Here is a 16833-nt window from a genome sequence, read left to right on the forward strand (position 1 = left end):
AAAAGGGACAAAGGAAGACATAGAAAGGGTACGTATAACATGAAAGTGCTAAACATGGATGTGAGGGAGCTTGAGATACCAGACTACCAGGGACATCTGTTTTGCAACATAAAAGAAAACACAGATGTAAGGACAATTTGCTAGAAGATCTAAAACCTAAAATACAACTACTGTAAGCAAAAGAAAAAATAATTTCAAGTATTCAAAAATCAGGGAATACTGAACAGACCCAGAAATTCAGTGAAAAAGGAGAGATTAAAATTTAAGAGGAACAAAGAATTGGCAATTTGAAAACACTAATGTATGAATACAGACCTCCTAAGAAGGCTGCAGTTCTTATCTGAAATTGCCAGACAAAAGGTAAGGGACAGACAAAGGCATATGAAAGCTCATTGCCTCAAATGCTGCCAGTTCCAGTAATTCATGATTCTTAAACTACACAATCACCAGAATATGTGAAACTATTGCACTTGAGCTGTGTGATTATCACATAAAAGAAGCTACAACAGTAACTGCAGCTCTCATTTAGAGTTTATATAATTCTAGAAAGAAGCAGTTCCAAAGGTTTAATTCCTAAGCCCACTGCTGCAAGTTAAAGGAGATTTAGAGGCTTAGCAGCCTTTACAAATATGGAATTAGATTTCAGACATTTCTTTCCAAATATACCATTTACTTGTCACAGTGAAGGTAACAATCACAGGATGGGCTTTCTGTGTCTGTGGAAGTTTTTCCCATGACTAATATACCTCCTAAAGTAAAAGCTATAGAATTTACAGCTATTGCAGAGTGTGAGACTCCATTGCTAATCAAAGATTACAATTATTAAAAAAAATACCTTTTTGCAAAATAGCTGATAAGTGTTCTCCTAGAAGCTGCTTCTCCACACAAGCAATCAGTGGTTTCCTGAATTATACAAGAAAAAAATATTAGATGCATTACAGTATAAAGAGTTGCCTTCTGTCACAGTGTATTTGTGCATAACTTACATTATAATGCAAAAAACCCAACAATTTTATACTTAGAGGTTACAAATTAAGACAAAAACCATCACATGATATAAGACAACAATAAACTGTGTATGTAATTTTAAAATAAAAATAAATTTATAAAATTAAATTCCTTACACAGCAGAAGTGAGAAGCTTACATTGCAAAAGTCAATATAAAAGTGTAACTGGAAAAAAAGTCACTGAGTTCTGGAAACAAACAACCCAAAAACCTCCAAGGGTTTGAACTTCAAACCAAAATAATACACACTACTTATGGTAAAAAATTCAGCTAATTGTAAAATTTTCAGCTAATTGTGTTATGTATGCACACAAGCATAAATTGAGCAAGTGGCACAAGACACAAATTTGCAAAAACTTTTAAATTTCTCCTTTAATATGCCCTACTTTTTACCTTTATACATGCATTTTAGACAGGACTGAAAAATAATGGGAAGTTTTCCCTTATATCTTTCATCATCTAGAAGATAAAATAAATGTCTGAAGTGCAAAGGCACTTCATTAATTAATTCCAATGTTTAAACTTTTACCCTGCTTACAATGGAACAACATAAGACCAACCATTTCTTTATAAGTATTACAAAACTGGTTCTCAGAACCTTAATTGGGATTTCCTGGAAGAGAGGTGCTCAGCTTGGACTGATGGCAGCCTTCCCTGTAGGAGGATACACTTTTGCTAAAAGGGTACCTTTGCTAACACACCCTCTTTCCTGAAACAGCCACCAGTGACATGCCTGACCTCCCACACAACACACCATTCATTTGGAAAGGGTCAGAGAAGGAAGCAGGGATGACCAAAAGATGCAGCAGCAGCTACAAGAGACACAACTGCAATGTCTAGACTTAGGGATACCATTAACAGGCAGGAAAGGGGTGAAGGGAACTGACAGATCACTTATTTTCAACACGTGAACTGGGGTCATCAGCAATGATACTGGCTACCAGACTTACAAGGAGGCTCTTCGTCACCTGTGGAACACTTTGCCAAAGCCTGGCACAGACAGAAAAGCTGATGTGAATCCCTATCAGAGACTGCAACTATTTCTGAGATACAAAGACACAAACCCCAGCAGGTTCAGAAAACAGACTGAGCTGAAAATGGGTAGATTCCAGCAGAGTGTCAGGGCATCACATACACTTCCTCTATTTGTTCCCTTCAGTGGTCATAAGTGAACATGAAATGCTGTTTAAACAGACCCTTGTTTTTAACACAAATGGCCATTTTTCCATATCTCCTGCCATTTCCAACTACTGCTATCTGCAGCTGCTGGCTGTTTCCAACAGGGTTGTGTGAAATACCATCCCCTGCCCTGCAAGACCTATTCTGAGTAGAGGAGAAGGGACAATTTGTCTGCTTGAGGCCAAGAGGCAAAGCACTACATCCTAGCAAGCAAACAAAATGAGTATTTATCTTGGCTAAGGAAGGAGCCAGAAAGCACCTTCTGGATGACCTCAAAGCCATGTACCCTGGTCATCTAGGACTGACAAGGGTACACACAGAGTAGCATGTACTGCTGGGCTGAAAGAATCCCCCCGTGGGCTGCAGCAACACACTTGTGTTGTCCCAGGTGTTGTCTGAAGTATTTGGTGTGGTGTTTCACATGATGCTTTTGTCCTAAAAGTTTCATTTCCATCTCAAGATCAAGCCAGTTGCAACTAAATAGCATCCTTTTTGCTGTTTTCAGGCACACATAGAGAAACAATATGATCCAGGAGCACTCAAGTGCTTTAATTTTAACAACTGCTGTTTCTTAATGCAAGGGAAGAAAATTAGTGTGAACCCTACTAAAAGTAGGTTTCTAAGCCTTTAAGGGTGAGATTCAATGCAAGTACTTGATGTCTACCTAGACTGAAAATGTAATGGTATCAATCTATTTTTAACCTAAACAGTAAATAAATAAATATATTTGCTATAACTTTATAAACAGAAAGCTCCACATATTTCAATATGAGTGATTTCACCAGAAAAAGCTAGTCACCCTGCAATCAGCATTTACAGGAAGATCCAAGTTCAAATATGTTCCATGACACACACCACACATGTGTATATCTATACATCCATATAAAATGTCTGAAGAAGATAATAAAAGATAATTTTTATTCAGTTATCCTTTCAGACATCAAATGACATGCCAATAAATCCTCCAGAAGACTAAAAACCAATAAATTTAATGTCACATTCTTAAATAAAGAAAAAAAGCAACCACTTGCTACAGACAAATTCTATATGGATTTATGTAGTGTCAGTTCCTGCAGGAATGTGTTAATTTAACAAAATACAAACTGTTACTTAAAACCCAAGTGAAAAAAGGATAAGCTACCTCACACAGTGCATTGGCAGCAGTTGATGCACTGTTAAGCTCACACCTTGGACTGTTTACAAATGATACTCATGACCTTCTGCCCTTCTGGGTTTTTTGTTTGGGTTTTTGTTTGTTTGTGGTTTTGCTTTTTTTTCTAATGAGTCTTTCCTTCCCTCAAGAGATTTGTGGTTAAAGATGTTATCAGTACATGAATGGCTAAAATTAGCTGCTGTTTTGATAATGGAAATTTGAGCTCTTATACAAATTTTTTAAATGCACTATACAGAATGAATATTTCTGAACATATGTCTTCTTTCTTTATTGAAAATACACTTTTAAAGAAGCAACTTTTGATAAAACCAAAGTCTTTAAAAAACAAGCTATTTCACAAGTACTCTCAACAAGATAACATCTGTAAGATAACGAAGACATTATCTCAGTGCCTCTACAACCATAGATAATCATACTGATTTATGAACAATGCTTGACTTACAGTAAAAAAAATAAAATTTGTACTCACTGTGTGCTGTGATCTAAATATGTTATAACTCTGTCTGCTTCTTCTTCCAAACGTTTATTAACATGGTGAAGATATTCTGGGACCTAACAAGACAAGAGAATGACCAGTTCAACTATAGAGGTATGAAAGGCAGCTAATCTTGTTCCATGACAATTAAATTACATTTTTAAAGAAGTACATTAATTGGAAAGGACTATTCCACCAGAACGTTGTTATGTACTACATAATCTGTATTTTTATTAATCAATGTTACTTCATATTAAAGGTACTATAGTTGATAATTGACTTTAGCTACAAAAATGTCGCTGTGTTACTACACAATTGTATCTATCAAATTCCAGTACAACCCGGGGTCTGCTCTCCCTGTTGATTCAATGCCATGCTCCATACCAACATACTGTGTTTTGAATACCTGTGTGCCAGTAAATTTCACTGGACATTAATACACCATGGCACTACCAAAGTTCTTATGTAATCCCAGAGTTGATAAAGTTAACATAAAAGCCATCATCTACCACATGCACCTACCTCTCTTTCCTGCATTAATCTTTGGCCTTCTGCAGCATATAAACAATTTGTCTCTTCCAGAAACCTCTGTTCAAATGATTCCTTGTAAACCTGGTTCAAGAAATCAATGTAGTTACTCACATTAAGCTCACAGTAACAGTATCATATTTTGTTTGTCAGGTGTAAGAGGGCAAGTAAAATTTTAAAGATGTACACAGATGTGGGAAATGTCAATGTAACACTACATTAACAAATCTTTTGTTTGCCCACTGGTTTTAAAAAGACTGAGATCAGAACTGACTTTCCAGAGCAGCAACAATTTGTTTCAGTCATCAGTACTTAAACAGTCTAAATTAACAGGCTTCTCTTTAGGTACACAGCCCAACACCAGTACCCAACATCACAGCACAGCAATGGCATTCAATTCACCCGAGATCTAAACTTCCACTCATTTCTGTAGCAAAAAACTCCTTCCAACTAGCACAAACCAGGTAATTGTCATCAGTAAAATATTAATATGCTCAGTAACACATCTTCAGATCTGCTAAGCTTCTCTCAGTGGCCCAGGAAAAATGAATTGTATCAAATAAGGTGAACTTTTTCTACAGGGAACAAATAAGGTGTGCAAAAAAGGCACCAATAACAATCATAGACATTTAAAAAAAAATCTCTGCATAATGACTAAGAGTTTACTATAGAAAGGAAATAAGCCAGAAAGAACAACTACATAAAGAAAAAGTTATAACAGTCTGAGGAACTATGGATTCATACATAAACAGAGGGACAGTGGAAAGAAAAAGGGAAAATTCCTTAAGTGTGGTGGAAGAATAGAAGAAAATATTTTTTCCAAAACACGTAACAGAGCTGTAAAATTCATTACATTCTGATCACTTTTTGTCTCTTAAGGACTCCTAGTTGAAGGCTCTCTGCCCAATGCAGAGAGGGTGGAGCTAGATGATCTTTAAGGCCCCTTCCAACCCAAACCATTCTATCACTTTCAAAAACCTAATTTTTTTTTTCAATGGCTTCTCTCTCAAACAGACTCATTTTTCTGGGATGAGAGAGGAAGCTACAGATTAAAGTCAAGAGGATTAACATGAAAGGCAGAAACCCAGGAAAGCCTAACCAGAAAGGGCTTTTTTATGTAGTCTGCCTCTTCAAACTCCTTCAAACCTTCAGCCAGTTTTGTAATGCTGTATTGCCACTCTGAAATGGAGCAACAGAGCAGGTTTTAGGAATGAAGGATACCTCTAAAGTTTCACTGCAGATCACACAAGGCTGCAATGTTAACTCAAGGACAACCTATGTGGAAGCCAGAAGCACAGCATTTGTCACTCTCCTTGGTTACTCACTATCTCTGCTCATGGAAAGCTCCAGTAAGGTGCAGCTTGACATGATCTATCTGAAAACCTTGGCCTTAATATGGCATCCCATTCTATCCTCAGCATTTCTAAGAAGTGCCAGCAGAGTGATGTTTTTGTGATATAGACCCAAGATCTGGACTCCAAAAAGTGACACCTTTTTACAGTGGCAGAGAGGAATTTTTCTGTTCCTACATTTATCTGGCATTAGGATGAGACAATGAGTGATTAAGACAGACAAAATACTGCAAATCTATTAAGATCTGAGGCCATTACCTCTGCTAAGGAAAACAGGCCAAGAGGTCTCTTTTAAAAACAGTACAAGATTGCACATAGGGTAAAAAAGGCAATCCTACCAATGTAATAGCCAGATTTTACACACGTTTACTAGGTGAACAGGATAATTTTTGTACAAAACATGACTCAACAATCCACACTGTGTTTCTAAACCAAGCTGTTACTAGTGAATTTGGCTGTACTCACCTGCAGATCTGAGAGCATGCTCAACAAACTCCGCAGCAAGCTCCTGTCCACAGCTTCACCGATTCGTTCTCGCTCGATCAGCAGGAGAATTCCATCAATAGTCTTGGTTTGAACTTGCTTGTCACTAATGATATGGTTTCTAAATAACTCTAGCCCCATATCCCTATGTGAATATTGAAAATTAGTCACACTGTTGAGTCTTTTGAAAAATCAGACATACGTTTAAAATATATACAGTGTATATTATATATTATACAGAAAAAAATAGATTAATGGTATGTGTACTCTTTTTGACACTGTCCTAAACTGCAACAAGAATTATCCTAAAAATACCAGATCACACACTACCACAGGCATACACTTCAGTAGACAACTGTTACCAGCCTGTCCAACTTCCACATAATAGACTAAGTTTCTCTGCTCATTAGAAAAAAAACAAACAAACTGATCATATACCTTAATATAAAATTCCCTGGATCAGACATTCTATGTGTAATTCGTGGGTTTTGTTCAAAGCATGGATTCTTTGTATCTTTAGGATCTTACCACCTCTATCAGATTCTTGTTTCATTCTAAGATGATGAGGAATGGTGCCTTTATGCCATGAAGCAGCCAATTGTTAAATATTGAAAACTGAGCAATCCTAGATAGAACTTGTTACCTCTGACTTCTTCACATGCATCAGGATTTCAATAAAAGGAGTTTTCCCAGTGGGAGAAAAATAAGACAAAGTATGAACAGACCTCATCAATAATGTTTAGCAAAAAGAAGCCCAACACAAAGAGTTGGAGGAAAACTGCTGAAGCTGGAACAAAGGATGTCCACTGGACAAGCAAGAGGCTGGAGAAAGATGCCAGGCTCTTCAGACAGCCTGAGGAACTCACAAGAGCACAGCAGCCAGCCAGGCAGGGACAAGAGATGCTCTTACTTCAGTGCTTTATCTACTTTTTTTTTTTTTGTGGGGAGGGCACTTCAGATAAAGTAGTAACAATACCAGAAATTTCTGGCAAAGCCTGGGTTTGTTTGCTTGGGCAATGATGCAAAATGCCCCTCAGAGGGGATGCTTTAAAGCAGAATGCCCAAAGATGTGACCATGGTGAGCTGAAAGTACAAAAGCATCATCAAGTGACCAGAGATGGAAAGATAATCTGCACCCTGTCCCTGTATCTGACTTACTTAAACAGAGCAAGAAGCTGAATGTTGAATTTTGTCAAAGCCAGGAGCACCTGTAATGCTGGGCCAGTGCTAAGGCGGGAAGCAGCAGTCAAGGGGAGGTTCCTACAGACTCAGCCTCACCAGGCTCTGACAACAACAGCTACACATAAACCTTGACTTTGAAGCCCATGTTCACAGACCTTCCTCTTTTACCCACCCTTGATAGTGAGTATTCCTGGGGAAGGAGGACATGACACACACATATGCTGACACATGCATCTCTATAAACTGACACAAAATTTTAGAGATCTATTATATAGATCAAATATCATGTGAAAAATTTATTTTCAATCTTTGCAAATATAATAGCACATCAACACTCTCAAGATTATAGGAATACTTACATGGATACCTACCATATAGAAGGAAGCACTGAATTCTGAAGCACATATGTACGATCCAAAAATAAGAAAATGCTTCTGATCATGATCTGAAATATATAAAGAAAGTATTTTTCTCTTCACCTCCATGTGGTATTCTAAATTATAAAACAACTTCTGAAAAACTACATCACAGACACACACCTCATTTACTGGTGTACGTATTTTAAACTTTTATGGTGACTTGTACAGACACAGGTATGCAATCTATTGAATTTAATACTATTACTTGGTGGTATTCCCAAGTACATGCAAGACAATTTTCAAATTCATAACTATTAACTAAATAGCTTTATTAGCTTGTTAGGAGTTTTATACCACTGATATACAAAACTATTCAAACAGTACCTCCAAAACAGTCAGTAAACACCCTGAAATAGCATGCTGCCATGCTTCTTGCTTTAAAATTAAAAAAACAAAACAACAGACAAAGGTTTAAACTAAGACAGTAATAAGCTGTGCAACAGATCTTTTCATAGTAAAAGTTAACTGCCAAATTCATAAGAAAAATAGAGATACATTAAATGCAACAGTCAAAAGAAGGTATAAAAATATATTATCTTTTTTTTTAAATAAAGAAGTGGGAGGAGGAGGTGGTTTTGTAGCTTACTAGACTTTTACATTTAAAATCCATTTTTACCTTTGCTCATAAGAAGGCTGTCCAACTCCCCCCAGTTTAGCATTAGTGTAACTCCGGATGTCAGGAACTCCCCCCAGGCCAGAGAGAGATTTCTATTCCCAGCTGTCCACCTACTCCTTGTAGGAGGACAGCTGGGAATAAAAGATTATTTTATTCTAATAAATAAAAAAATGTATTTTTAAATAAAAAAGATTTCATTGCCCCTGAAGCAATTCTCAGGCTGATATAGCTACTGGCCAAGCATATTAAAGTAAAACCGCAGTAAAGCTGGGTTTTTTTTCTTAAATAGCACAAGTGCTAACCCAGCACATGGGCAAGAGCCACTTGCTACAGGTTGTTGCTTTAAGGAAGAAAAAAAAAAAAAGAATGCTTAGAAGTAATTAAATGTGTTCATAGCAAAAGCCCTTTCATGAAAACACAGGTTCACACTACTACATTTTCAAGGCAGTATCTTCAACTCTTTTCATCAGACTGCTGAATTCAAATAGTTTCCCTAACTAACACCTTCCATTTTTAATTCAGATAAAAATCATATACCTCTGCCCAAACCTCACAGGAAAGGAAAGAACAGTGGATTTGAGGAATGAAAATAGAAATTTAACCATATGGGGCATCAGCAGCCAAAGCTAAGTGAGTGACAATGCAATAAAAACTCATTGTAAAATGTTAGTTTGGAATTATGAGTTCTTAAAGGCACAGTTTTCATAGAGTGTGTTTCAGAGAGGACCTTTTCTTTAACATAAATCATTGTGGAAGTAGAAGACAAAAAAAAGGCAGATAGAAAGCAAGTTTCCTTTCTGTTTCTTAGCTCTATAGTCAGGATAATAATCTCTGCTTTGAAAAAAAAATTTACAAGTTAACCAGTTCTTCAAGCTATTTAAAAGCAAAGACTCCCCAAATTACTTAAAATTATGCACAGCAAACAACTTCAGCACTCCTTGGTTAGTTTTTCTTCCACCCAAAGGAAAAATGGTGTCAATATATTTGAGTGATGTTCAATCCTTAAATGAACCTATCAAAGTCAGCGTTAACAGAACCTACATTTCAACAACAGAAGTTCCCTCAGCCAGCAAAGGGGAAAGTGAAAAGCAATGCTAAAACTTGGAGGAGGAGATGCAGTGCAGTCCCAAGCTAAAATTATGACAAACTAATTTTAGCCAGATTTCACACCTCAAGGATAGATACTCTGAACAAACATTCAACTTACCATTTGTCTGCAATGATCTTGCCAGCATTTATTTATCTTCTTTAAAAATAAAAGACTATCCAGAGAATCTGTACAGCATCCATTAAGGAAAACTAGTTTGCCAGTATCTTTAGAGGTCATATTCTGGAGATGATCTTTGCCAGCCATTAGGCAAAGCTGCTCCATGGATATTCCAATGCTACTGTGCCTGCCAGGGATAAACCATTAATTGCAGAGCTGCCCAGCACAGTGGCTGGCAGCTCTCCAAAAGGCCTCCCTGTGTTTTCAAGGAATAACACTCCCAGCTCTTCAGTAATACCATCTAGTGGCTGCACTGTGCAACCTTAATATAGATTTAAACAAGACATCCCACCAGCGTCAGACACGTGTTTGTCACCAACTGAGGTGAGAGGGATGGAGAGGTTATTTCGTTTATTTAATGAGTTCACACTGAGCACAACAGGAGTGACCCTAATCTCTTAAAAGCAGTTACAGTTCTAAATAATCCTCAACAAATCCAAATACCACTCTTTTCATATACATCTCCAGGTCACCCTAAGTAATCTACAGAGTCTTCTTCATTACACAACAGATCCAACTGTTATTTACAAATAAAACAGTTCTCATGTATCTCACAAGTAAATCTAAATGGGGCTTTACCTTCCCCTCCCACACATAATCATCATTTCCAACTCATTCTGGCCAAATCTGATTAATCTTAAGGATCTTATGTCCTTGGGATACAAAGCGGCACACCTGGAAAATATTAAATTTTCAACTCTCCAATCCACCATCACCCTGTCAAGAGGGCAAGGTGAAAGCAAAGTTTGAAAGCACTAGTTCTAAAATGTTTTCTTCATAACATCATCTGAAGTCTGAAAAAAGCAGGAATGCAAAAAATAGTTGTACACTGCTTTAAAGAAGACTATAAGATTTGGTTCTCAAAGACCAGGTATGTTAAAGACTACTGCACTAATGTGCTAGGTAGAAGCCAGATGTCATAAATGGGACTCAAAAAAAAAAAACCACCAAAAAAATCAAAAACCAAATCACCAACAAAATCCAAAACCACAGAGCCTGAAATAATGTTGGTGCTATGTACCATTAAAAACCCCAAATTATTCTGAGTGTAGGCACCTACCTGGGGAATGCAGTGAACCAAGAAATGGAGTCACAATTCAAAGCACATTTAAAGCATTCACCTGGAAAGGAGGATCATTCTGGGTCCTGGCCCCTTGGTTTTTTCTACTTTATCCTATCATCATCTGCTAAAAAATCCATAGAGAGCTGGAAAACAATGCCAGCAGCCACAGTGCTGTAGTATCTGTTCAACATGGCACTCTCCATCCATCACCTGCTGGCTAAGGCATTTTCCAGGAATCTGGGGACACCAAGGTGGACACAGACTATTCATCTGCTGCTCCAGCAGTGCAAGCCCGTGGCTATTACACAGAAGATACCTATGATATAAAGCACCTTCTCAGCACGTAAAGCCTGACTGGCTTCAGGAGACAGGGCTGGCTACAGCCAGGTCTACAGGCTACAGAAGGTCTACCTACAGGCACTTCTGTGACCCATTCAGCCAGAAGAAAAGTCCAGCAATGTAACTTCAGTAAACCATGGGGAAATTTACCATAAAACTTCTTCTATGCATCCCAAGATAGCCAAATAACCTCTTGAACTTAGAGCTCTCTTCCAAGAACCTCCCAAGGTACACATAAGATATGTGAAGGCTTGTTGAATGCCTCTGTAATACATCACTATTGACTGGTACTTATTTTTGGTGAAACAGGAACACTATGTTTGAATTTTTTTTACTGTTGTTGATAATCACTGTGATTTTTTTTAAGCTACTGCTGCCATAAGCATCACTACTCACCTGCCACAGAAATTCATACCTGCTGAGAAATCTCATAGTGCTATTGACATTTTCTAGATTTAGTGTAAAATTTACATCCCCATTCAAATGATAAATAAATTTTTACTAGGATGCTACACATCAATAAACAAAAATTATTCACCCAGATGATTAAAGTTGCCTATGACTGATTTAAAAGCATGTAAGCAAAGAATCTCTTTAACACACTGACAATTTCTGGTGCATTTTTTGCAAAGTCTTGTTTTAAAAAATCATGATTTAAACTAACCATTCTAACCACTTCTGTGCATGACAAAAGGATATTCTCTAAACTGAAGGATTTGTGCTTTCACATGTTCTTCACAGACTTGTCGCAGCTGTTTGTACAGTGTAGCAGAGACTTTGTGGGAACAAAGATTTTCAACAGCCTAAAAACCAAAAAAGGATTTTGAATGAGACAAAAAACCAACTTAAATTTTTGTGTCTATGTAATTAAGGCTTACAAAGGAAAAAAAACTTCAGCATTACGTGTTCAAGCTGTGCACAAAAACAAATCATCAAAACAAAGTTATGTAGAAAAATTAAGACTTCCTGATTTCGGTCCCCTCTTATTCTGCTAGATTTTGTGTCACAAACAAGATCCACCATCACAATTTGGGTCATATTTCAGGTGTGCTGTTAAACACTACCAGAATTCTGCCTCCTTCAGTACTGCTCAGCAGTAGAACTCCTCCAGAAGGTCCATTTTGCATCCTTCAGATGCACACAAGTGCTTTTTTGGGGCAGGAACACAACCATAGCAAATATTTTAATTTCTTTATAACTTTAAGTTAGACATTTCAACCAGTCTGTCTAAATGGTAAATGAGTATAGCTCCTTTCCTGTCTTTTTATCCACTTATTTCTTCCCAAGTATTTCCACTGATTCACACACTCATGCTAAGGTACATAAACTGAGAGGAAAAAAATAAGAAAAACCCCAAACAATAATAAAAGCCCCAAAACCAACCCCACATTAACCATTACATAAGGACTTGAACTTATTCACTGGGAGCTCATAGGATTTAGTTGAGTATTTATCCTTAGTTAACTAAGGATGCCAATTCTGCTCAAAACCAAATGTTCTGGTGGTCACTACATTAATAACAACTGCTGTTATATTATGAGGCAATATTGCACAGAACACTGCCAAGGATTTAAAGCACTATGTCACTTGGACAACTAAAATGTTTTCCTCTGCTCCAGAGGATTCTAACCTACCTAATCTGTTTTTCTTTAAATGCATATAAAAATGGCCTCCACAATTTTGATACAACATTAAAGCATGCAAACAAACAAAATTATAACACAGTGCCTATGTTTTTCATCTGGTCTTAAGGTACATAAAATGATAACTTTCAACAAACAGTATTCAGACAATCACTTTGCAGATAATGTTATAGCCACTCCTATCCATCCATCCAACTATAAGTCTAGTCAGGACTCTCATATTTGCTCTACTGTCTTTTCTTTGCTACTACACTGTCCTGTTCTATGTCCTCCAGAAGGGCAGTACTGCCCCAATTCAGGTTATTTAGGACCTTGCTGCAAAGGTAATTTTCTTTTTCCATTATTTTTATCACTCATTCCTCATTCAGCAATTCTTTGTACTGCCCCACTTTCTCTATCCCATCAAGTATAAGCTACTGCTATCAAAATCTGTGCAATCTACCACCAATCCCAGACATCATTTCTATTTTAGTCACAAAAAACTGGCTGCCACCCTTCCATTGCTCACTGACTACATTTCTGCCAAGCACCCTCATGCCTGATCCCATGCTGCCTCTAATGTCTGGAAAGGAGTATCCTTCAGGCTTCCCACTCAGCCTCATCATTGTTCTTCAGTTTCTTCTCAGCCACTGCGCCAAATTAAATAAATAAATCAGAAGGTTCAACTGTAGGCTGGTGTACCAGCCCACTGAGTGCACTGAACTCTAGCAGGCCTCTCACTTCCTCCCATAATGTCAGATAAAAACTCAAAAAAAAACCACCACAAAGCCCTGATAGTAAGAACTGATAGACCCAGAGATATTTTCCCCTGTGGATGACTCAATGCTCACCAACAGGCAGTTAAAATGATCTGTAAATACAGATCAGGTTTCCAAGGGATGCTGAACCTCATCTTTTATTCCTCTGGCAGGACAGTAAATACCTGTCCCTGCACAGGCACACTGAGCACCACCACCCACTGTGCAGAAATCTTCCTGATTTGCTGCCTTAAGGATTATTCAATCAGCCTTGCACAGTTTTTACAAATAAACAGGCAAAGAGAAAAAGCAAGAAGTACAGTTCTCCCTTCACAGTTTATCTGAAAACTCTCCTCTTCTGCCAAAACTCAAGCATGTACCCTAGTGATTTCATAGCCATATTACTATAATCTCATTTCTGAGCCTCTGAAAACAAGTTAGGTAACACTCAAAGCATCTGTAGGCTGGTTTTTATTTTTTGGGGTTTTTTTGTTAAACATGAAAAAGCAGGGTTTTTCAAATGCTGAATTTAAAACAATAAAATGCATTATGTCATTCAAACCGTGCAAATCTGCAAGTATTAATAGATATATATATCACAGTCAAGCTTTCAATTTAAAGGAAATAATTATTTTAAGTCAATATACATTTACATAATCAGCCATTTTAGACCCATATATTACATCCCCTAACTAAAGAGTTAAGTATAGTCAGTTCTGAAATCCATCCTGATCTTCTTGAACAGGGACCTAGTATGGACTACTGGCCTTCTCCCCTCTCACAGTCTCCCCTTTGCACCTCAACTAAACATTTAGAAAATCTGAGGTGTGCATAATAATGTTTGCAGTCCTGGTCTGGCAAGGACATCAATCTGCAGATCAAACACCTGCACCCACAGAAAACTCATAACTAACTTACATTATGCAGCACAATTTAGCACATCAGTAATCTTTTATAGAATGATCGCTCTAAAAAGCTGCAACTTCAGCTAAATACCTCAAAGCACATACATCTGAAATAACATAGAACTAAACCACATATAATTAGAGAAAGTAGAGAAATGGCTCAGGAGTCCACCTCTCTTTTACTCTCCCTAGCCTCTGCTCCAATAGTCCAGGTGTTCCAGAAGTACTTTTTTACCACTTGAACAGAAAAACTAAGATCTGGATTGTTATGAAAATGTAACAGTAATCTGAAATGTGGATAAACTGATAATTTGTGGCCTACTCAATCAAGATTCCTTTTTAATTCCCCAAAAGGTATAGAAGTATAATATTATAATGTAATAATAGCAAATACTTCAATATTACAATTTACAAGAGACCATAGCATGTACAAAAATCATCATAAAATATATAACTTCATAACCCTGTTAGAGTAAACATCCTGTTTTCAGCATGTTGAGTGGGCAGAGTACTGAAGATACTAAGACTTAGATCTCAGCCCTGCCCAGGAATAGCTTTCTGCGCCTTCCAACAGAAAATGCTTTTTCATGGGCCCAGATCATGGTAGGTGTCCAAGGAACTGATAAACAAAAACTAACTAGAGACAGAGTACGCAGCAAAGTATTCAATCAGCTTTTAAGAAATCAGAATACATTATGTTGAATGCATGCCAAAGCAGTTTACTTGCAAAAAACGAAACAAAAACCTGACGTAGCTTACCTGGTAGAGCTCTTCAAGGTTGTATTTAATAGAAATGCTACTCTGTATTGCTCCCACCGCTTCATGAAGTTTCTGCCAGGTGTCCTGAGTATAATTATCTGGTAATTTGGGTCTTTCTGTGAAGTAAGACACAGGTAGTTTGAAAACGGCCACCCAAGGGGAGCCTAGAGCAGCAATGTCTCTCTTCCTGCTGCTCCATCAGGTTGTGCCAAGCCCCTGTGCTCTTGGCCATGTAACTCTGGCACTCTCAGAGGGGTCACTAATTCCACCCGAGCCTTTGCACGACGCGCTTCACCCCCGGCTGCCGTGTTTGACGCCCGTGTTACTTTTAGCGAGGCAACCACCCTCGCCTGGCTTTAATCAGCGCTGACACTAAGGTGGCTTTCTGCCCGCTCCCTACGGCCGCTGCCCCCGCGCCGTACGGAGCCCCACGCGTGTCCCCGGGAGCCCTTACACGGGCACGGTGCCGGCGGCGTTATCAGCCCGGCAGCGTTATCAGCGCCGCGGCAGCCGCCCCTCGCCGATAGGGCGGCGGGGCCCGGCCGGGGCCGCAGTAAACAAAGCTCGGGCCGAGCGCACCTGCCAGGACAGAGGGCCCGGCCTGCCCCGTACCTACCTCTGAAGTTCTTGATCACGAGTTTCTTGGAGGAGGCAGTCGCGCCTCCGCCTCCTCCTCCCCCTCCCGTAGAGCGGGTGGCGGTCAGCGAGGCGGGCTTGGTCAGCCCGTTCGTGTGTCCCACCAACGCCGACAAGTGCGACTTCTTCTGCGGCTCGTCCGCCATCTCCGCCCGGGGCGCCGTGTCCGGCCAGGGCAACGCGCTGGGCTGGGCCGGGCCGGGGCCGGCTGGTCCCCGCCTCCGCTCCCCTCCTCCTCCGCCGCCGCCGCCACCACCCAGCCGCCCTCCCCCACTGCCCGCGGGCGGCTGCCAAGTGCCGCCGGGGGGAGGCACCGATAGCCGCCCGCCGTCTCCGCCCGCCCCGGCGGCCCGCTCGGTGCGGCTCCGGCTTCGAGCCCGTTCCCGAGCCCGGGCGGCCCGCGGCGCTCGGGCAGCGCCAGCCCCGCTCACAAGATGGCTCCCGGGCCGGGGCAGCCGCCCCTCGGTGCGCCCCGCTTGCCCTGGCTCTGTTTGTTGGTACCCGCCGAAGGGTAGCCGGAACGAAGGCCAAGGAGCAGCCGCCCTTGCCGCCCACAAAAGCCACCAGCCCGAGAGGCCGCCCGCGCCCTGCTCACCGGCACCTGCCAAACTCAACCGAGCCCAGTGGGCACGAACATGGAGCGTATCCTTGTCTCACACATTTCCCTGGCGGCAGACGCCTTTACGGGTCAACCCACTCGGGATTTTAATGCTCAATTCAACTTTTCCACCCAAGTTCACCGCGACCCCTCGCCAGCGCTCCCCGTGGGCAGCGGAGCTAGCGAGGAGAGAGGGGAGGCGAGCCTCCATAGCTCTCCCGGGGAAGTAACCGGCGTGTCCCGCCACTGGGCTCCTGCCACACGGAGGGCACTGCCCGCCTGCTGTCCAAGTCCAGGGTAAGGTGGCAGCACGGGTGACAGCCACACCATTCACACCACACCGCCACCCCCAAACGCGCAGCGCGCCCCAGCGCACGAGGTTTACTTCTGACGCGCGCCCTCTGGCCCGCCCACCGCTCACTCCCATTGGCTGTCTGAGTGAAGCCACGCCCCGGGCCCGCGGTGGGCGGG

General features: G+C 40.3%; 1 protein-coding gene across 1 annotated transcript in view; it reads right to left on the minus strand.

The window, feature by feature from the left end:
• CUL4A (cullin 4A) overlaps positions 1–15910 on the minus strand; it is a 34329-nt gene extending 18419 nt beyond the window's left edge. The window contains exons 1-9 of the mRNA XM_066545290.1: positions 15745–15910; positions 15129–15244; positions 11784–11887; positions 9623–9692; positions 7752–7825; positions 6181–6343; positions 4358–4447; positions 3830–3912; positions 836–903 (exon numbers count right to left, since the gene is read on the minus strand). Coding sequence (XP_066401387.1) covers positions 836–903; positions 3830–3912; positions 4358–4447; positions 6181–6343; positions 7752–7825; positions 9623–9692; positions 11784–11887; positions 15129–15244; positions 15745–15910 — 934 coding nt within the window. The remainder of the gene's footprint in view (positions 1–835; positions 904–3829; positions 3913–4357; positions 4448–6180; positions 6344–7751; positions 7826–9622; positions 9693–11783; positions 11888–15128; positions 15245–15744) is intronic.
• Positions 15911–16833: the final 923 nt, after the last annotated feature.

Source organism: Molothrus aeneus, chromosome 2, assembly GCF_037042795.1.
Source record: "Molothrus aeneus isolate 106 chromosome 2, BPBGC_Maene_1.0, whole genome shotgun sequence".
In the NCBI taxonomy this organism is placed as follows: domain Eukaryota; kingdom Metazoa; phylum Chordata; class Aves; order Passeriformes; family Icteridae; genus Molothrus; species Molothrus aeneus.